We start from the raw sequence: 21,831 nt of genomic DNA on the forward strand, positions 1-21,831 counted from the left end.
AGTGTGGCTGCACAGAATGGATAAATCAAGATAAATGGAAACAAACTCCACAGAGAACAGACAAGTGTTAAAAGAAATAAATGTTTTCTCATGGATAACATAACATCTTATTGTATAGTAGGAAAAATGAGGAGACTCATTAGTTAAGAGGAAATAAAAGAGAAAAAAAAATTGGTCTCATTAAAATCATAAATCTGAACAACACACAGTCTCCTCAGGTAGAAAACTCATCTTCCACCTCTATCTGTCTCCCCATTATTCAGCTGTCAGCATCTACAAAATTATTCAGAGGTGAAGTTACTCAATTTTTATTAGTTTTTTAACAGTTAGTCCAGTGAGTCCTAATTTAAACACAGAAATAAAATAAAAACAGTTTTCAGGTATACATTCTAAGCAAAAGAAATGATAATTTTCATATTTTAAATGTGGACAGAAACGTGTGTTTCAAGAATATCTTTCAAGAAAATATAAATTATGTGGAAATTTAGAACTCAGCAAGATGTTAACCATATACTATATTAGGGCTACTCAATTCGGTCCTACGAGGGCCACAATCCAGCAGGTTTTCCATGTATCCCTGCACCAACACACCTGAGTCAAATTAGGTGGCTCTAACAGCCAATCAGGTTTTACACAATGACTCATTAATTTGACTCAGGTGTGTTGGTACAGGAATACATGGAAAACCTGCTGGATTGCGGCCCTCGTATGACCGAATTGAGTAGCCCTGTACTATATCCTGTTACAGAATTCACGTTTTTTATATTTTGAGGAAATATAACCCTTATGGGTTGATTATGTTAAAGAAATATATAACACAACAGACAGTGGCACTACATGTATTTGACAGATCATGAAACGATTACATTTTTTATTAAAAAAAAATATATATGATTATTAAATATGTTAAACAAGTTAACAAGGCTGGGTTTAGCTTTTTTTTAGAAAGGTGATATGACTTTTCTTTATTCAAACTTAAATCAGTTGGGTTTAGCTGGGATTAGCTTAGCATGAAAACTGGAAACATGGAGAATCATTGATGGGTCTTCATAAAGTCTTGAAAAAGGTGTTAAAAAAAACACCAAAGCAAAAATAAATTAATTAAAAATTACATTAAAAAAATAAAACAGCCATCAGGCACCTTGAAAGGCAGCAAACATGTCTGAAAATGTTAGTTGAATTAAATATTTTGTAAAATCAAACCAGATACAAATTTGTCCATATTAATTTCTTTAAACCGCCATTACTTCCACATATCAGGTTTTTTGTCCAAATTAATAAATTATTAGTTTAAAGCTGATGGATTTCACTACTTTCGGACCATGCAGCCCCCTTTTATCTAAGTCCAGCAGCTACTAGTGCTAGCATAACAATTACTACACAGACATTACAATAGCACATTTTGTACCAAACTCTTCACAAGGGCACAAAAAAGCTTTTTTCCCCACCTTTTCTCCACTAAATATTATCCTATTCATTCAATATGAACCACAGCTTAAATAAAGTGGAACTACACTGATTTTCTTCATCAATCAATTTCTGGCTCAATTTACTCAACATGAGAAGTGCTGCTCAAGCTGTGAAAGTCGAAATTGAGTTAAAGCTGAACTGACACTTGAAGAGGGCATTTTTAAAGTCTGAGAAAATCACCACGATGGGATTGGGACACTGCACAGATGTGTATTTAAGAAAAGTCTTAGTCAGTTTTTAGTTTTGATTTGCATTTATTCACGAATGTTATATATTAAAACACAAATCAGTGAAACAGTCTTTTATTTATTTATGGTTACACTGCTTATAGATTCCAATGGTTTTACCAATATAAGAAACATGAAACCAATGAAACTTTGTACTTTGTAAGATAATGTTAGGGCAATACCAGTATTTTTATAATGTGCGTCTTTTGTCATGATTTAAATACAGTTCATCGTGTTTATATAACTAGAAGCCCACCACAGGCTCACGGTGTTATGATACATATCAATACACATAACAAGATGGTTAATCTAACCCTCTAGTGTGTCACTTTTGTCAGACACTCTACAAAGTAACATGAGCAGCATTTAATATGTGATGACAGACATTTCTGTACATTGTTCCCTGCTGACGACTCAGATACCGAATATCAAACACACTGGTACTGTCCTTTAAGATGTGACATGGTAACATCAATTACTCTGACATTTACAAGTCGGAAAGTATGTCAGTGACTCCTGACTTTTCTTGGGTTTAATCCGTGTTCTTTGATGCAATAACCACAATCCAAAGGATAACATACATACTGGAAGGCAATGCAGCGAAGGAAATTAGCATTTTTTTTTTAACTGCTAAATTTCAGCTATTTGAGTCAACGTCTCTTCGTCCTGGAAATACAGATGTTCTAGTGCAGCCAGGGCTGATATTCGTTTTAAGGGGTCAAACGTCAGCATTTGCTGTGGAGGAAAGAGAGAGAAAGAAAGCCATGTTAGAGCTATACTGTAACATTTTACTATTCAAAAGGAACCTAGATTAATGACTTGTGTGGTTTATTAGATTTAGGTTATTGTGGATTTAAATGGCATGACTTTAAAAAAAGTCTAGGTTTCTTTGTTTTTTTTTTCCTAATATTTTTTATGTTTTAACAAATCCTTCAATTGGTAGTGCACAGCTGTTTTATCTGCAGTGAATTGTGGGGTGGGACATCAGTTAGCTAGAATGAAACTGCTGGGTAATGAAACCTTGGAGCCTAAAAAGAAAAAAGAAGAACATGGTCTCTGCTCAGGATTTTTATCATTTGAACCCCAGCGTAGTTCATGTGGTGAAGATTATGCTGAACACATAACTTGAAATGTACATCATTATGAAGAAGATGAATAGGAAGTGGAAAGAAAAGTGTGGGTAACCATTAACTATGTCTGTGCTAAACAAGAGGGTGTTTGTTGCAAAAAGTGCTGCCATCTCTTCAGTTGTTTAAGCCAAAAATGTTGGAGTAGCTTCATTAGTTTTTTTTTTTTTTTTTTAAAGGGGTTTTTATTTTTTCTTTGTGGTTTTTAATTAAAATAGTAAGGGCAAAAGGCTGGGAAAAGAGAAGGGGATGCAAAATGCCAGAGGTCAGGATTCCAATGGGCTGGTTGTGTGCATGACCTTTAGCATCTTTACATGTTGCACACTCAATTAGTTGAGAGAAAGCTTGCTTTGGTTGGTAAGAAATCTGTGAAGGTTTCCTCCACTTCCTTTGTTGCCTTTCAACAGAGAGCTACAACCAAAATGATTGGCATTTAAAGTTTATGGCATGTGACATAGTATTGATGTCAAAATTGTTGATATTGTACTTGTTGAGTATGATCTGATTATGTCATTGACCCAGAAAACACTCAGCACCTAAAGAAAATACACGCTTTGTAGCTCAAAATGCACGATAAACTCTGTGGACTTTCAAAAATGCTCCAAATACTCCAAAAAAAAAAAAAAAAAAAAAAAAAAAGTCCTTCTAAAGGAATAATCTGACATTTTAAGAACTGTTTCACTTTCACCCAACTTTCCTCAGCTTGACATAAAAATCTGAAGAAGAAAAAAAAAGCCCACACGTCTGCAGCACTGGGTACCTTTTCAGTGTGGCTGCTGCAGAAATGTGGCTGTCAATGTCTCTGAACATATACTTTCTATGTAAAATAAGTACACCAGAGCCAGAGCTCAGTCTAAATGTACCAAAATACCCACAACGCTGACATTATGGTTAGATATTGTTATATAACATAAATTCATTTCAGTAGGTTTTTTTTTTTGTGTGTGTTTTTTGTTTTATGTATGACGAACCGTATTTAGAGACAATTTACTAAGTTTTCTGACAAGCAACAAAAACATAATTTTTTTTTATTTGTCAATTCGTCTGAGCAACTTCCTTGTTTTTAGGTAGAAAATAAACACAATTAGACTAGCTTTACAAGCTTTACGAAAAGCATTAACATGCAAAACTGGACAAAAACGATTGATAAAAATAACATTAATCTGTAATATACAACAATCAGCAGATTAAGTAATGATAAGATAGGGTGTCAGGATTGGGTATAAAAGGAATATCCACCAAAGGCTTGTTATGTCTAAACAATGATGGATTGTGACTCACAACGTCATCAAAAAAATCATGCATTAGTTTAAAAAATATGTATTTTCTCAATGTGAGACTCCAAAGATCCTCACTACTTCACCATCTACAGTGCATTAAACTGTGAAAAAACATAAGATAACCTGAGAAAATTTCAGTACATGAGGACTAAGGATAAGGAAACCACTGCTGGACGTGCATCAGCCCTCAAGCAACTCTGCATTAGAAACTTGTGTCAATAAAGCCACAAGGGTTCAGGAGTAACTTAAATAACTAATTTTAAAAACAGTGTATCTAGAAATGTAACCTGAAACTCTTTTACACAAGAATAAAGCATTTTAACAACTCTGCTACATTCTGTGCACCCAGGCTCATTTCAGGCGGAGCAGATAAATCTATTTTTTGCTGCTAAACACAATCTGAGCTGTTAATACACCAACACATTTCAGCTATGTCAGTTTTTCATTTAACACTGTTTTGTTTACATTTTTAGTTTTAACTTAGTTGAAATGCTTCAGTTTGATTTTTTTTACTGTCATCTTAAGGCACTATTGTATTTTCAACTCTAATGTTTTGCTTATTTGTTTAACTTGTATTTGTTTTCTCTTTTACTGGCGCTTGGGCGAGCCTTGTGACAGCAGGAGTGAGCACAAGCCTAAGGACAGGAAGTGCCATGGGCCTGTTCCAAGATGGCTCCCTCCAGAGGGGAGATCGTTAGTTATATTTAGATTTACTGTTTTGATTAGTTTGATTTCTTAGTCCTTTTGAGTAGTAAGTAAACTAACAGTTAGGTTCTGTTTCTTTGTTGTTTAGTTTGTTAGTATTTGTTAATCCCCTCATGTGTTTAGAGTGGTCTGATCAGCCAGACTGTTGATACAACCATTTTTATTTATTTTTAGCTAGAACACAAAAAATAAAAAGGGAAACAAATATAATATCTGCATTATAAATCAGAAATCTGTCACCTTATTCTAAACTTATATGACCACTATTAGAACAGCAGTTTAGTAGTTACATGCTAAAAGATTGGATTAGTTGCAACCAGTTGAAACTGGCTAAAAAATGTTAAAGTACTCCTTAACCTGTGAAAAAATTAGTAGAAAAATTAAAAGCCCAATAAGAAAGGAACTGTCATAAGCCCTTCACATGGTCAAGACTTTTTTTTGTTATTAATAATTAATTTATTTCTCTGTTATAGAATAATCCAACTCATATTGAGCCAGAATAAAATATGATGTATGATTATGAAAAATAGTCTAATCATAGAAAAGCAACATTTACTGTAAAGCTCCTGTGTGAAAGTCTCTTTTTCAGACTTAACCCGTTTCATGTAGACAGTTTCACTCTTGAATTCTAAAATTAATGACGGAGCTTAATCCTACATCAAAGAGATTCAAATATAGCATTTTAATCGTTACGTGAAATTTTTACACTTGTTTTTCTTTCTCTCTGTATGCTGCAAAATGGGCTTGCTGTGATGCAAGAAAAATCCTGCAGCCATCTGTAAGTATCATTAAATCATCATTACGTTTTACCAACCCCCACACAAGCATGTGAAATGAAAACAACGTACTGAATCCTGGTGGTTTAATCACCAGCCTTGACAGCAGTTAGGTGTAACTAAGTTCTGTGTCCTGATTTCAATTTTTTATGCCGCTGAGACATAAATCAAGAGCCAGCTAGGGCAGATCTGCAAAGCAGTTATGAATTCATGAGCCTTACCAGCAGCAGTTGGGCACCCTGCTCATTTATCTCTGGAACAAAATCTGTGATTGGGCGAGCCGTGAGAGACGGGAAGTGTTCTCTTGGTACTGAAACATCAGTCGGCCACTCCTCCGTCGGTGGCAAGCCAATAACTCTGAAAGAACCCAGAACTTTCAATGAAACAGGAATTTTTTGAATAATTAGCTCCTAGCTCTTCTAGTCTGGTAAGTGTGGTGCAAAGTGTTTGTTACTCACTCAAAAATTTTTCCAAGCTGGTCCATTTCTGATTTTCCACAGAATAAAGGTCTAAAAGAAACAAAGAGTTTAGGCTTAGCTAAGAGGCTGAAGCTGAACACATTGCTTTTTACTGTCAATCATTTCTCCCATAACAGCCAAAATATGTTGACCAATAATGATTATACTATTAGATATGACATTAAAAACTGCACCCTTTGCACCACAGTGTGTCAATATATCCTGGTCATTTTTGTATTGATGCTAAAACTGCAGCTAATGTCATAGTGTGTCATTTCACCACTAGATGGCGCATGTGTGCATAACTCATCTGATCTGGAAGATGGTGCATGCTTCAGGCAGATCATTCACTTCCACTGTAATAATGAGTGAATTGTTATGCACATGTTTACAGACTTGTCTAAAAGACTGAAATAAAATATCTCTGTGTGTTGTTTCAAAGATTGTTAGTCAACCCTCTTCAGTTTCAGCCCAGAAGACGCCACACATCATCTGGACTGCTTTGATACAGTCAAGAAATGAGAGCGAGATCAAATGTGGACGTATGAATCACGCCAAAGCTGCTGCAGCTGATAAGAGACTAACCTAAAAGTGAAAGAGTACAGCTATTTCTGCAAACATGAGTAAGCGACAGTCTGTTGCATCCGAGAGCATGAGCGTTTTGTGGCCACAAGAATCACGGGAAGGATGTGACGCATCTTATTTTCTCAAGAAAAAATTCCTAGAAGTGATGCAAATGTGCAACATGCAGAATAAGGACAGACACTACAATGTACAAACATTCCTTAAACTACTTATAAGCAGGAAAGTACCTCAGGTGAGAAGATACGTAATTGATATGGTTTGCTAGTAGAAAAAGTCAAAAAGCCAGATTTCCATAAAATCCTTCCCATAAATTGGACGTGGCCAAACTCAGACAAGACAAACTTTTAATATCAATCTGGAAATCATATATTTGGACTTGGAGGGAAGCAGTTTCTCACTACTTTTGTTTATTTTTGTTTAGGAGTAGCAGAAAAACACACATTTAAGCCAGTGTTTTGGAAAGTGTACCACTATAATGACACAGCCATTAAATGTCCTGTTTGTGTTACTGCTAATAAAATAAAAGCATATGTCATGAGGCTGAGGGGAGGGACTCATGCTCATAGAAGATATTAAATTATCACAAGATAAATGACAAGCTCCAGTCATCTCTATTTGAAACAACCATTGATGAAGGTTGTCCTTTTTAAAAATGTACCCATTATTCAAACATCTGTCAATCTTTGAAGCTGGAAAATGAACCCAGTGAAGGAATGCTGAAACAGCAGTTCAATCAGGCCTGAACCTGGCTCCACATCAAAGTGAACCCCTCAATGTTAAAACACCTCGCTTTAAAGCAGAACTAATAATACAGTAAAACAGTTCTGGACAGTTTTCTTGTTTAAAACAACTTAACGACAGTTTAAAGTGTATTAAGACATAAGATTATGTATAATTTAGAACCAGCCAGCTTTCAGTTGGAGGTGGGTGTTGTGTCCCCAGGCTCTCAGACTAGCTCCAAAAACCCAAAATGGTGAGAGAAAACAAACTCATTTCTTCTAAAATCTAGTCCACAAATCAGTGGGTGATGTCAGAAAATCTTTATCTGTCATTTACACAACATCTAAGTTTTGTGGTGATTTTCCAATAGATTAAAAATGGAACTGTGTTTGTGGACTGCTTTCATAAAATTTACTGACGTTCCATAAACATCTCACAAGTGGGCAATTATCGAATGTAAAAGCATGGAAGAAAAATGTTTTAACACAAATATGATTTTTTTCCCCATAAAACTTCAAACTCAGCACTACACACAACTCTAAAAAAAACTGGAAGAACAGTTGTGGAGAGATGCAAGAACACAGGCACATAAAACATGAAGCATAACATCTGGTCCTGTGCTGTTTAATGAATCCCTATTCTGAATGTGGAAAAAACAGGAAAAAAATAGATCATTTGAATACTTAAAACCCTTGTAAACACTCAGATCACGAGCTTCAGATTCTGAACTTAGTGGGGAGTTCACTGTAAGAAACTAGAAATTGTGTAAGCAGAAACATTAAAAGGGATGTGATCATATCACTGCTACCTTTTAACGGATTACAGATATATTATGCTTTTTCCGATTATAATATACTAGGTAGACATCATCCATCCAAATCTCATCTGCCAAATGAAAACATGATGTTTCTAAAAATAAAGTGTGAATTTACTGTAGAGCACCGATATACTTCATCTGTTATTCTGTTGACTCACTTGCGTCTAAACATCTCAGCGAAGATGCAGCCAGTGCTCCAAATATCCACTGGAGTGGCATAACTGGTCTGCAGCAGAACTTCAGGAGGCCGGTACCACAATGTCACCACCTGCGAAACACAGACACACAATCCATAAATATTACTAAAGACCAAATGAAGCATTTCCTGCTAAACATCTACAAGTGAGTCCTGTGGTCAATGTTAGCAGGTTGAAATGAAGACAACAGCATTTAGTTGCAGAGATGCCTCCGATCAGAGTTCAATGTTTCTGGGGGCAGAAGGAGGGGGTGGCAGGGATGGGAGCGAGCTCGACTTAGAGAGATTTAGTAGAGGTGCCGCTGGGCTTTCTTCACCAGTGATGTGCAGTTGGCTGTCCAGGACAGGTCCCCATAGATGTGCATCCCCAGAAACCTGGTGCTGCACACTCTCTCCACAGCAGCACCATTGATGGTAAGTGGGGGGTGTTCAGGGTGGCCTCTTCCAAAGTCCTGAACAATCTCCTTTGTTTTGTCCACATTTAAAAGGAGATTGTTATTGCTGCACTACATAGACAGATGGCTAACCTCCTTCCTTTAGCTTGTGTCATTGTTGTTTGAGATGAGACCCACTACAGTCGCATCATCTGCAAACATTTGGTGCTGAATGAGCCAGCAGGGTGAAGAGCAGGGGACTGAGCACACATCCCTGCAGGGCTCCTGTGCTCAGTGTCATGGTGCTCGAGGTGTTATTGTTGACCCATACTGCTTGTGGCCTCTCACTGAGGAAGTCCAGCAACCAGATGCAAGGTTAGGTGTTGAGTCCTAGCTGGTCCAGTTTGATGATGAGCTGTTGTGGGATGATAGTGTTGAATGCTGAGCTCAAGTCTATGAACAGCATTCGCACATATGAGTCCTTAGTGTCCAGGTGGGTGACAGCAGCACAGATTGCATCCTTGGTTGACCAGTTAGGTCAGTACGCAAACTGGAATGGGTCCATGGTGGACGGGAGGGTGAATCTGATGTGAGACATGACTAGCTGTTCAAAGCACTTCATAATGATGGGGGTGAGTGCGACAGGGCAGTAGTCAATAAAGGAGGTGGGAGAAGGCTTCTTTGGCAGGGGTATGATGTTGGTGATGTTGAAGCATGCTGGAACAACACCTTGGCTCAGGGAAGTGTTAAAGATGTCTGTGAAGACTTCTTTGAGCTCCTCTGTGCAGGTGTCTGGACCTGCAGCTTTGCAGCTGTTGATGATGGAGAGCGTCTTCTTCACATTGGCTGCAGACAGACATAGAGCCTGGTTGTGAGGTGGGGGTGGGGTCTTCAGTGGATCTGTGCTGCTTTGTGCTTCAAACCGGAAAAAGAAGTCGTTGAGGTTGTTCAGCAGAGGGATGTGACCGTCACTGCGGTGAGGGTTTGTAGTCTATGATTGACTGTATATCCCGCCACAGGCTCCGTGTATCTCTGCTGTCACACACGTTATATCATCTTGAGCTGTGATAAATGTAGAGGAAAAATGCTGTGTCATTGTTTCAGAGGCTTTGTGTGCCAGAGTATTTTTTTGGCAACCAGCTATGAATGCAGGAAATTAAGGCTACCAGCCAAGAAACAGAAAATAATGAATCTCAGTATCCAGTAGGATGTGGGCTGCACCACAAACATTTAAAGCTGTTGAAAATAGACAGTCAAGATGAAAAGAGTCACAGTCACAGGATGCTATCAAAAACAGAGAAACATCCAGTCTTGTTGCTCTACATTTTTTTCCAGCTGAAACATCAAACTTGCACTCTCAGACATGAAGAACTGAGAAGAGAGAGACAAATGATGCTCTGAAAGCTGAATTATTTGGTACAAGAAAATTAGACCCAAAAGGTCTTAATAAGGACGTGACAGAATATCCCTCCTCTTAAACAGTAACACAACGATTTGGATATTATGTTTTGCATTGGTCAAAGTCCATTTTTCTGTCTGTAAGAAAAAGAGGTGCACATTAAAAAGGTACCAAACTCAAATCACAGTCATTTGACCTGAGGAACCTATGGGGTAGAAACTATTGAGGGAAATGATCTATAAAAGTGAATTTATTTACACTGTGATTTTAATTTGTGTGCTTTGTTGCAAAAAAAACTGATTTTCTTGGTGCATTTGGCAGCAGTTCTGCTGTAGCTGCAATGTGGAAATTTATGAATCTAGACATCACTACATTGTACTCACTAGACCTTTAACAGAAGCCTTAAGAAGTTCATGTGCAACATCATCACAGGGGTGCATGAACACCAAGGGGTCATAAGCAGGGCCCAACCCAGTGCATTTGACAGAGTTCCTAAGAAGATCAGCATGCAGTTAACTTTAAATAATGTCTAAAATGATGGTTGGAAATTGTCCAAAATTCCAAGTAGATCACAGCCAAACCAAGAGAAGATGATAATTGTTGATCCAGGCCAATCAAAGGGCAGAATGAGATCCCACAAGGCCTGAACACACCAAAGTCTCTGAAAAACTGATCATGTAAGACTTTTTTCTTAACGTTAAATAAAAAACAGAAATATATCCATCAAAGAATTAATCTGCATGCAGATTTTCCTCAGTCACAGTCAATGATGAGTACTATTTTAGTCTGAGACAGTGGCTGGAACTGATGACATTGGTAGCTTGGACTTCACCGTCCGTATCAATAAATCATCATGATGTGCTTAACATTTTTCTAAACTTTTTTTAGAGACAACAAAAGCCATTTTGAATGAAATAAGCTGGTTTGATCTTGTACAGCAGGCTTTGTATCTATTAAATGTGGCAGATTCAAGATCATTAAAAACAAACTGCCTGCTTAAAATTCCACAAGTCTGCAAAACTCCGAACTCGTTTTATGACAGATCTGAGCTAATTCCTATTTCCAGTCTTGTCTTAAGGTAATCTACTCTAAACAGCTTAATGGTGTTTCAAAGCTAGATGCCCTCTCTTCTTACTCTGAACCAGAAAGCCAAAAGGCATTTTTATCTCAATATTAACACCAGGAATCTTGCTGCAAAATCTTTTGACATTAACTGTAATGTAGAAAGAAACTCAATAATGCCCTTTGCTTTGAAAGGACAGTATGTACAGATGTTCTTACCACAGGAGTGAGGGCCATGTGGCAGCTGTAGATCCTGGCCAGGCCGAAGTCCGCCAGCTTTACCTGGCCTTGACTGGTCACCAGAATATTCTCTGGTTTCAGGTCTCTGTGCATCACACGGTTCGAGTGAAGGAATGCAAGGCCGCTCAGCAACTGCCTCATCAGATCCTACAAATAACAACAAAGTATGTCTTAACCTAAACTAAACATTTCAACAAGCTTTAAAATATGGTTAACAGCATCTGATAAGACAGAAATCCACACACACACACACGACTTGACATATTGAGTTTAGTTGAGAGATTCTCACTTTGATGGTGTCTGAGGACAATCCTGAAGGTGGTGCTCTCTCTAGATACGTCTTCAAGTCTTGGTCCACATGCTCAAACACTAGAGTGACTTTAGTCTCTTGGTCCGATCTTTGGATGGCACATACGTCCATAAACCTGGTGTGAATGAGGAAAAAGGTGCTCTGTGAGAGATCACAGTGGATTCCACACAACACAACCTGAAGCTACAACGCAGTAATGACAGCCTGACCTGACCACATTGGGATGGTTGAACTGGTCTAGACGTTTCAACAGAGCCACTTCTCTGACTGTGGAGACCGGGAGGCCATCTTGGTCTGTTTGGACACGGACATGCTTCAGAGCAACAAACTTCCCGCTCTCCGTGTCCCGGGCCTTGTAAACAGTCCCATACGCGCCACCACCAATCTCGGCCACTTTCTCATAGTGCATACTGGTGCAGTCGGCCATGGCGTCCTTCAGACTACAAGACAAATCATATGAAAAAAAATGACATTAGAAATGTTATAACATGAGGTAGTTTCATAATCTAAATAAAAATTAACTTAATTTTAAAGTCACTTTTGCAGTTTGTGATAAATGTTTCTGGTTGTTTCATGTTTTTTTTTTAAAGCTTTTAATGCCAGTTCTTTGGTTTAGACTCTTCAGCCTGTTTCTGAGCTGCTGCTTTCTTTTAGCAGACTTTTATCAGACTTAGAAATAGACTTAGATTTATTGTCTCATGATAATCAAGCCTCATTTCATGCACAGAGGTCCTCAACTCCTTATTTAAAAATATAAGACACCGGTTCTTACATCTGATATGCTGCTCATGGAAAGTTCCCCGGTTTATCTTCCCACTCCACGAGACAGATCTATTTTTTCTCACTTTTTCAAGTATGCAATTGTTTATTTTCAAGAATGCGAAGATGTGAGGTTTAAAGCTAAATAAATAAAAATAAAGGTGCTTTTTGTTGCACAGTGTTCTCACTATCTACGTGATCAGGACATCCTGCACCATGGAGGTTTTTATTCTCCATTTTTGTTTTGAAATATATTTAAAATCCCAAGATGCTGACTGGAGAAGTTTTACTCTGTGATCAACATCCTGTGAGATTTGTTGCTGTACCTTGAGCTTACATATGATGTGACTGTATTAAAGGAAAAAAAAAGAAGAAAAAAAAAAAAACAAAAACAAACTTCTGCTTCTTTTCCAACTTTCAGCTTAAACAAGCATCATCAATAAGCTGAGCATTCCTCAGCTTATTGAATTTAATTCAGTCTTTATTAGATCAGGAAGTCCTCTGAGACCTGGCCAAAAAGAAACCACATAAGAGAAGGAAAAATATAAAGCACTCTAAAAAATTAATGAGATTACACTCGCATAATGCAAACTCCAGGAAACTGAGCTGTGCATTTCAAGCTCATCAAGGCTTAGAAACATGGTTTCACACATGGTTTTATTTATTCTGTTTTACATCATTCATATGGTCATATGAATTTAATAATTCCACATCTAGTCCAATCATAAAAAAACTGTCTAAACAAAAGAACCTGTACTGAAGAAGACTTGAAATGAGCAGCTGATACCATAAACTTGGAAAAGTTTATTATGGTAAGAATTGGTTAGGAAGTAGAGACATTTCTTCCAAGACTTCTGCATAAACCAACTTCCGTCTTGCCCTCTGCTGGCTATTAGACCAGTTCAAGCCTCATCTTCACTGCCTTTGGTTTTTGGACTGGGAAACTACATCTATTTTCCTCTCCACCTTTCTCCGTCTAAAGTTTCCCAATTTGTCTTTTCATTTTTCACTTGTCAAAGTACCCAAACAAATAAAATGATTCACTGAATGCAGGTCTAGTTTTAAGCAGATACACTTAATGGTGACTCTCTGCCAACAGTGCAGCAGAAAAAAAAAACAACTTCAGTTTTTTTCCCTTCACTGCTCAGAGCTGCACTAAAGTCTACTTACAGGGGACACAACCAGAGACGACGTCATCCCACTCCTTCCTTTTCTTTGTTTAACAAGTCTCAGCTTTTACTCGGTCAAACCAGTTTGGCAGACATCCTCTGTTCAACCAATGCCCTAACCTACTTTCATCTATTCCTGCACCTTCCACCTACTGAACGCAATACTTGCCAGTAATGATGTACCAATACCACATTTTTTCAAGCAGAGTATAAGTACTTAGATTTGAGTACTTGCTGATAACAATATGAGTACAAATAAATCCCATTACAGTTCACTGGTGGACCAGAAATATGAATGGGCCATCCAGTGGCCATCGTAAATAAGGAGGATAAAGTGGTTTTTTGGTGGATTTGGTTCACTGCTGTGACAAAGCAACTATATGCCCAAGATAAGCTTCTCTCACAGAGATAATGCCTAATTTGGATTTTTAATATGGCGTGAGAAATAATTTTGCTGTTATGCATTAAAGAAAATTAACATGTCAATTTAAAACAGTAAAAAAAAAATCATTTACATGTAATTTTTTACAGCCCTAGTTTTTTCACATTGGTATCGGGTTCTCTAGCATTGGGACACTTTTACAAACACAAAGTACGAGTACTCGCACACAGTATCAGACCGATCCCGGATACTGGTATTGGTCAGGGATGTCAAACTCCGGTCCTCGTGGGCCAATATCCTGCAGGTTTTCATTGCTTCCCTGATCTAACACCTGAATGAAATGAATGGGTTATTGTGCAGAAGTTGACAAAAAGCTGTTAGATCCATTTGATTTTATTCAGGTGTGTTGGAGCAAGGAAACAACTAAAACATGCAGGATAGCAGCCCTCGAGGACTGGAGTTTGATACCCCTGGGTAGTGGTGCATCCCTACTTGTCAGCATGCTTTCATGCACAGGAATATAAACTGTTATAAGCACACACAAGCTACATTTGGCAGTTAAGGACTTAATAGAAAAATAAAACCAGACCTGAAGGAGAGGGAAGCTGAAGGAGTCCTGTCATTTCTATACCTGGTGTATATGAGGCAGTTGCATGCATCTCTGCAGATCCTGCCCTTAGCTTTTTCACCCACCTAATCACTGGGAGCAGTTCTGCTGAGTAAAAGTGTCACTGATAAACACAGATCCACCCTTCTTGTCTGGTAACAGAAACCACTTTGCTTTCTTTGAACTCTTTCCAAGAAACTGTTCATCTTGTTTGGGCTAAAAACAATGTGTTGTAGTGAGAAATGAAGGACTTTCTCTGGGAAGGATTTACCAAACAATCTCAAGTCTAAAGCAGGTCCAACAAAAGTAGATTTTATAATATTTCAGCTTAAACATTTTATCTTAATTTGTTAATCCACCATTTTAACTTTATGATACTCTTAATAAGGCTTAAATAGATCATTTTAAATATGGAAAACACACAAGTTATTTGCATATAAACGTATTTGATGTAGTAGTAATCTGTTGCATTTATAATTGGCTTAAACAGAAGATAACATGTTATTGAAACTATCAAGATAAGCAGCCAAACCACATGTACATGTGGTCATTACAAAATGTTAGATGTACAGGAAGAGATGTTCCTTTAAGAAACCACATTTTTCCTCTTGTGGGAAGAAAGCTGAGTCAGATCGTCTGCAGACATGAATCTGGCTGAGTAATAAAATTTCCCTAAACACGATTATCATTGTCAGGTCTAAACTGAAAAAACACAGGACAGATAAAACAATTTATCCCCTCCCTCAAAATAGGGCTGGCTTACATGCCTGCTCTTTTTCTTTTTTTGGTCAAGGTGCTGCAGAGCGCTTCATCCTGCGATTGGATGCTTGAAATGTCATAACAGCACATTTTCAGAAAATATCTATTTTCAAATAGAAGCACTTGCACAAAAAGAGTTGGTTGTTGTAGACCTGTTACAGCATTTCATGTTATTTTCAGACAGAAACACTCAGCTCTACCTACCATCTCATTTCTAAGAGGCCAAGTTTGCTCTCATTTGTCAGATGATTGGTCCAAACCCAAAAAACTCAAGGCAGCAATTATTCTTAAGGTGCATTCCAATAAAAGTGGCAGTGTGTGCTGCAGCCAAGATGTGACGGAGTACGGCTTTAAAGCATCGCAAACTTTTCCAGGTGCTGCAGAAAGTTTTAAAGTCAGGTGAAAATTAAACCCTGTGGGAACAAGGTGTCTTCAGTCAGCACAGGTCCGTCACACCAGCAGGGATCCTCCTCTGTGACATCACATCTCTGCTCCGATTGGCTGACGACTTTACTGACATTTTTTCTTTGTGATCTTCAAATCTGTTATCTTTCTTATCATACCTCTCCCAGAAGCAATGTATAGTATTTTTCCTTTCTAACAGCTCATTTTCTATACAGATGGACACCTGAAAGTTACATTCTCATGTCAGGCTGGGGAGTTTACAGAATAGTCATTAGTCATTCAGTGTTTTCAATCCAATAACAATCCCTGAGCAGGCCATCTGATTAAATTAACAGCTGCCCAACTATCTTTGGCAACCTGTGTCGTTACTGACTTTTTAACAATCCAAAAACAAATTTTTCTTTTTTTTTCCAGTCCTATTATTCCCATGGCATATCAGCCTCCCTGTTCTTAGTTCCCCAAATTAATACATGACCATGTTTTATCATGGTTGCTGCATTCACCAAATTTTCAATTAAGTGCCAAGTAAAAAATATTGTACTTCCCCTCCCCACTCTAGGTACAGATAAAGAAGATCTCATATCAAGACATTACCATAATAATGAGAATAAGAGTTTGAGTCAGTAACTGAATTGATTGGAACCCCACTGTATGTACTTTAAGGGTAAATTTTAAATTATTGTATTTTTTTTTAGCACTCTAAATAAAGATATGGAGAAAAACAGCAAAGATATCCTAATAAAAGTGTTATTCTAGCAAATGTTTTAGCCAGATCTATCATATTTAATAGAGGAATTAATTCCATTTATTTTTAAACAGCATCTCTTCCAGTGGCTGAGGCTCTATTTGTCCATTAGCTCAACTGCAGCCAATCAATGTTGCCCTCAAAACTGCCTTATGATCAAGAGCACACCAGACTAGCCAGTTAGCCAGAAGCCTCTTGCTGCAGCCTGCAGGAATCTGGAATGGGAGTATTCCACATACAAGTCATTTTTCATGTTTCTTTAGCTGTCATGCCCATTAACCCCTAATCCTAACCAGTTCCAACTGAATGTGGATCTAGTTGGATTTGGGCAATTATGAATCGTGCCTTTGTGGGTTGCAGTCAGAGATGCTTTCAGTGGGCATCATGTAAATGTTTCACATAGTGATGCTGTTAAGCGAAGGAAGGAAGGCCTAGACTCAAAATGAATCATTTCAAGCTGTTGAAGCAAGTTTGTTGTAGAGCTTAGCCATGCTTTGCACCTCTGCAGAACTTTAACATGCAAGAAAATCTAAGAAGCATAGGGAAAGATCAATAATACAAAAAGATGGTTATTTCAATTAATAGTTAAATTTCCAAACAGTTTATCTACAGGGACATCTGGAAGTGTTTTTATTTCCTTTCTTCTGTCACGTCCTCCCAAGGTCTGTTCATGACTTCTCACCCTAAAAACATCTTGATTTCCTGTTGCAGTGGCTTACACAGACATAAGGCAGCTTTTAACACATCTGGATGTTTAAGCAGGCGGTGTGTACCAGCATTTGTTGATCACACAAGAGCGTCAATATTGATTATCTGAGAAGCGGAAGCTGACGTTTACTTCTCATGTTTAATTTATTTACTGCTCAGCCATGTGAAAAGCAGGCCGGTGATCCTGAAGGCCAGTGGGCGGAGGCAGAGAATGATTAGCAGGCCAGCACAGACACGTGGTGCTCCTCCATGGCGCTCTTTTGTTAATTAAACTGGCAAGAAAGTGTAGCAACAACGGGCCAAACGGACTTTTCCTCCTCAGCCACATGCGTCCTGACGTGGCGGACGAAAACCTGAAAACTACAGCCGGTGGCGGAGACAGATCACCGACTGCAGCTTTCTTTCTTTCTTTGTTTTTTTTTCCCCACATATCACGTAAAAATCAGCTGCCGAAGTGACAAGGACATAAACAACGAGCAGCTTCGAGTAATCATGAGCTCTTATACTGTACTCACCGCGCCTGTTTCTCCTCTTCTGTGGCAGGTAAAATTACTTTAGCTCTACAAGCCAGACATGCTCATTTATCTGCCACGTATAACAGAACCAAGTCAGGGGGGTGAGTTGGGTCCAGGCTGGAGTTTACAGCCCAGCAGTGGATCTGATGCCAACCAGCCGAAATAATTTCGGCTTCCACTGTTTTTTTTTTTTTTGTTTCCACCCCCCAAACTCTGCACTCTTTTCCGATTTTCTTCCTGTTGCTGCAAGTAGCAACTCATTGAGAAGAGGTGGAGCCTAGTTCGTCACCAGCAAATCATAGACAAAAAACTTTGAAGTGATCAAGTTGTGCAAACATGTTCTATGGAAGTCCGTTTGTGCCACAGTGATTTTTTATTTTATTCCACTCCAAGTCAGTGAAATTATATCGCAAAATGCATCTAAAGAATACAGTTTTTAGCCCACAAGTCAGAATTTTTAGCTAATTTTCAGCAAGTGTGAGAATGTGAAACTTTATCTGTGTAACAACTGGCAATGCTTTGTTCACTCTTCTTCAAAGATTTTTCGCAAATATATTTATTTTTATTTTATTTATTTGAGTTATTTGACAGGGACATTGCATTTGTACATAGTCACAAAATATTGTAGCTGATGCCATACAGAGTTTTTAGCCGAAGTTCCCAACTCTTGTCCCTGGTTGGGCCTTTCTACACTACATTACAATACATTAAAATACATTAAAATACACGTATGTCTTACAAAACCTATATAAAACTAATCTTAACACACAATACATAATCTATAATTCATTTACACACACATACAGTACTATTTATAAGTGGGTATAGTTTGGGTTTGTTTTAAGCCAAAATTTAAGCCTAGCAGTGAATGTTTTAAACTCAGATATTGTCTTAAGTTCAGTTGATAATGTATTCCACAGCTTTGCATTTTTATAAGAAAAGGCAGACTGACCAAACGAAGTTCTGCAGTGCGAGAGCTTACAGTTCTGGTTGGTGGAACCTCTACTGCTGTTTTGTCTCTGAACAAATGAACTAAGTGGCTCTGGTGCTAAATTATTGATAAAACTAACTTGCAAACTCCTAAAACTTGCAAAGCTTAGCAATTTATACTTTTCTAGAATTTTGCAGTGGTGGTAGCGCATTGGCTTTCTGTCCATAAGTTTTATTGCCTGATTGTACAATGACCCAATGTACTTTATGGCTGAGGGAGGGGCCTGACCCCATGCTGTCATGCAATATGATATATGTGAGAATATCATAGCATGCATGTAAAGGAGGGTGGCCTGGTCTGGGATATACTGCCTGATTATTTTAAAACAATTTAAATTGGTTTTTATTGTTTTTGAGATTTTCTTAATGTGTTTATCAAATTTCAGTTGGGGGTCAAGGACCAACCCAAGATATGTAAATTCTGTTACAGATTTTATGGTTTTGTTTTGCAAATGTATTTGGAAACTGTGTTCCACATTTTGTTTTCTATTAGAAAAACAAATTGTAATATACTTATTCATCACTCATCATTGGATTGTACCATTTTTACCCAGCCAAGAGGCGAGATCACTGACAGATTTGGTTTCTAAAAAAAATAATAAATTTAAAACAGAAGCAATAATATTGAATCATGATCACTGAAAAATTATGTTGAGTGTTAAATTTATTGAGACTGAAAAAGTAGCAATGATAGACTGAAATAGAAATATCGCTATAATAATGTAAACTCTAAACTGTTGCAATAAAAAAAGAATTTGGAAAAAAATATTAACTGTTTATGTTGAGCATTTTTTTTAAAAACTTGTCAGTGTTTTTTTTTTATGTGATTTTTTAGTTTCAACTCTGTTACTGATGTTACTGTTAATTATGATTTAGGGGCGTGGCTTATGGGGCGTCCATCTCTTGTCCAGCTCTGACTTCACTAGAGTTACAATATCCACTGAAACTAAGGCAGCTGTCATTTCATGTAGGGCATCTATACAGCAGGTATGGGGTATTTCCGTATCTTTAATCAAGAGCTTAATTGTTTGATTTGAAGTTCCTTCTTGCTCTCAAATGTATCATTCTCTCTTTCAAAACTCTGCTCCTCTTCTCAAGTTTAGGTTCAAATCTCCAGCGTCAAGCTTGGTCTCTTTCCCTCACACTCAGACACATTCTCTGCGCTCTCAAAACTTCTGCTCTTTTTATTTTTTCTTCCCTCTTGGGTTGCTGAATGAGCTGTAGGTTAAATGTCCTCCAGCCAACAGAGTACTAGATAAATGCTGACAGAGCAAATCGTCCCCACCTTCTTCAGGGTGCGCTTCATTTGCTTGACACAGTGACTCTAGTCAAGTTTATTTTTTTTTAATTTTCTGTGAATTTTGGCCTTTATAATCATTGTATGCTAAATTCTGTGTTTTATTTTGTTTTTTGTTTGGTTTGTTTAGTTGGTTGGGATTTTTGTTATTATGGGAACAAATAGTAAAAAATCGATCATTGAAAAGTTTTACCATGCATAAAACACTCTAGATTTAATTTATTATTACATACCAATTCTGCGTTTATATATAATTTCTTGTGGAATGAAACTACTATTAGACACCTAAAAATAGACAGTGGCATGTTTAATTATGCTGGCAAGGAAGGGATCCGCATGAGAGAAAAAACAACTGTAATGGAAATAAAGTTCAGGTTTGTGACTCAGTATACTAATGTGTCTTTCTTCAAGTCAGTAATTCTTTAATTGTTAATTATTGCTCTTTAAGACATCCTGATTAGTTTCAAACAAACTGCACTGCCTGCACTGGTGCATGTGATCACACAACAAGTGAGCGGTGGACTTGTGGTTGTCTATACATACAGTTTTTTGCACAACAAATCCTTTCAGTTTTTCAGTGCTTTTACAGTTTGTGGTATGTACAGAGGCAGCAAATAAGAAATAGGAATGTAGTACAGTAAGAATGCCACTGCTTTCTCTCTCTGAATTGCTGAGACAAAAATCTAAAAGAAGGTACTGGTTCTCTGAAAATGTTGCTACAGGGTTTTCTGTTCCACCAGGAGGACTTTTGATGAACACTCAGACTCAGTACTAGTGATTTCTGAGGAACACACCCACGAGCCTTTTAAGAACTTTCCAGACCTTTTTCACAGTAGAAGCAATGACTGTGGGAAGAAGAAGACAAGCTGTAACTGATGCCTGTGTGTCTAACTACAGACTTGAAAAGCTGTGTCATAAAAATGTTCATAAGACCAGAACCTAGAGACCAAAACAGCTACAATAACTTAGTATTTTTAATTCTATCATTTTAGACCTCTTCTGTTTTCCACAGTGTATAACAATACCGAGGACATCAAAACTACAAAGTAACCAAAAAAAGAAAAGATTTTTTGAGAAGTACCCTACTGTTGACCTAATGACTGCTGGCAGTGTCTCACACACCACCATGAGGATGTCAGCTGGATCTTATCCGCTCAAGTCCACTAATGGAATCTATTATCTCTTTTATGCTTTTGCAACTTTTATTTATTCTGAGGTAGGTTTGGTTTATTGCATTACTTTTTTCAGAACTAACTATTATTGGTAAACAGTGTATTGAGTGCTTTTCTGTAGTGGATGAATGCTCCATAGTGAAAGGAAAGGACAATCCATTTTTACCTGAAAACATGACGGATACTTGTTCAAACTGCTACTTTTAAAGCAGTTGTAAAAAAGCATGTATACCTCCATGACTGAGCTGGTTCTTAGCAGGACTGTCCCAGGAAAACCTCTACTGCATAGGAGAGATTTATTGGATTACCAGTCTCACAAATCAATGATTAATGGTCTTTCAGATGCAATCTGTTTGAAGACTTTCCTTCTGCAAAGAAACCACTGCTCAGGAAGCCCAAGAACAGGATGAAAATAACTTCAGCTATAAGACACTAATGGAGGTTATCAGTAAAAATTCATTCTTTGGTCTCATTATTTTGAATTTGGATTTTTTTTCCACTGCAGAGCCCTCAAGAGGGTAAGTAGCTGGAAGACAAACTGCACAAATGGTTATGAGTACCAGGGGATCTTTTGATG

General features: G+C 37.6%; 2 protein-coding genes across 3 annotated transcripts in view; both read right to left on the reverse strand.

Annotated features, from left to right (window-relative positions):
* LOC121636697 (arf-GAP with GTPase, ANK repeat and PH domain-containing protein 2-like) overlaps positions 1 to 4,284 on the reverse strand; it is a 27,011-nt gene extending 22,727 nt beyond the window's left edge. The window contains exon 1 of the mRNA XM_041980441.1: positions 4,280 to 4,284. The gene's annotated coding sequence lies outside the window, so the exon portion shown is untranslated. The remainder of the gene's footprint in view (positions 1 to 4,279) is intronic.
* Positions 1,705 to 18,041, reverse strand: cdk4 (cyclin-dependent kinase 4). 2 transcript variants are annotated; one of them, XM_041980443.1, is made up of 9 exons: positions 17,796 to 18,041; positions 16,741 to 16,744; positions 11,956 to 12,186; positions 11,726 to 11,861; positions 11,416 to 11,583; positions 8,324 to 8,433; positions 6,044 to 6,094; positions 5,807 to 5,942; positions 1,705 to 2,432 (listed from the first exon to the last, which is right to left on the reverse strand). In XM_041980443.1, the coding sequence occupies exons 3-9, from the start codon at positions 12,171 to 12,173 to the stop codon at positions 2,328 to 2,330; spliced, it is 924 nt and encodes a 307-aa protein (XP_041836377.1). In that variant the 5' UTR covers positions 12,174 to 12,186; positions 16,741 to 16,744; positions 17,796 to 18,041; the 3' UTR covers positions 1,705 to 2,327. The 2 variants fall into 2 exon arrangements, with proteins under 2 accessions (XP_041836377.1, XP_041836378.1); XM_041980444.1 differs by lacking the exon at positions 16,741 to 16,744.
* Between the last annotated feature and the right edge of the window lie 3,790 nt (positions 18,042 to 21,831).

The sequence above is a fragment of the Melanotaenia boesemani genome, chromosome 3, assembly GCF_017639745.1.
Source record: "Melanotaenia boesemani isolate fMelBoe1 chromosome 3, fMelBoe1.pri, whole genome shotgun sequence".
Lineage (NCBI taxonomy): Eukaryota > Metazoa > Chordata > Actinopteri > Atheriniformes > Melanotaeniidae > Melanotaenia > Melanotaenia boesemani.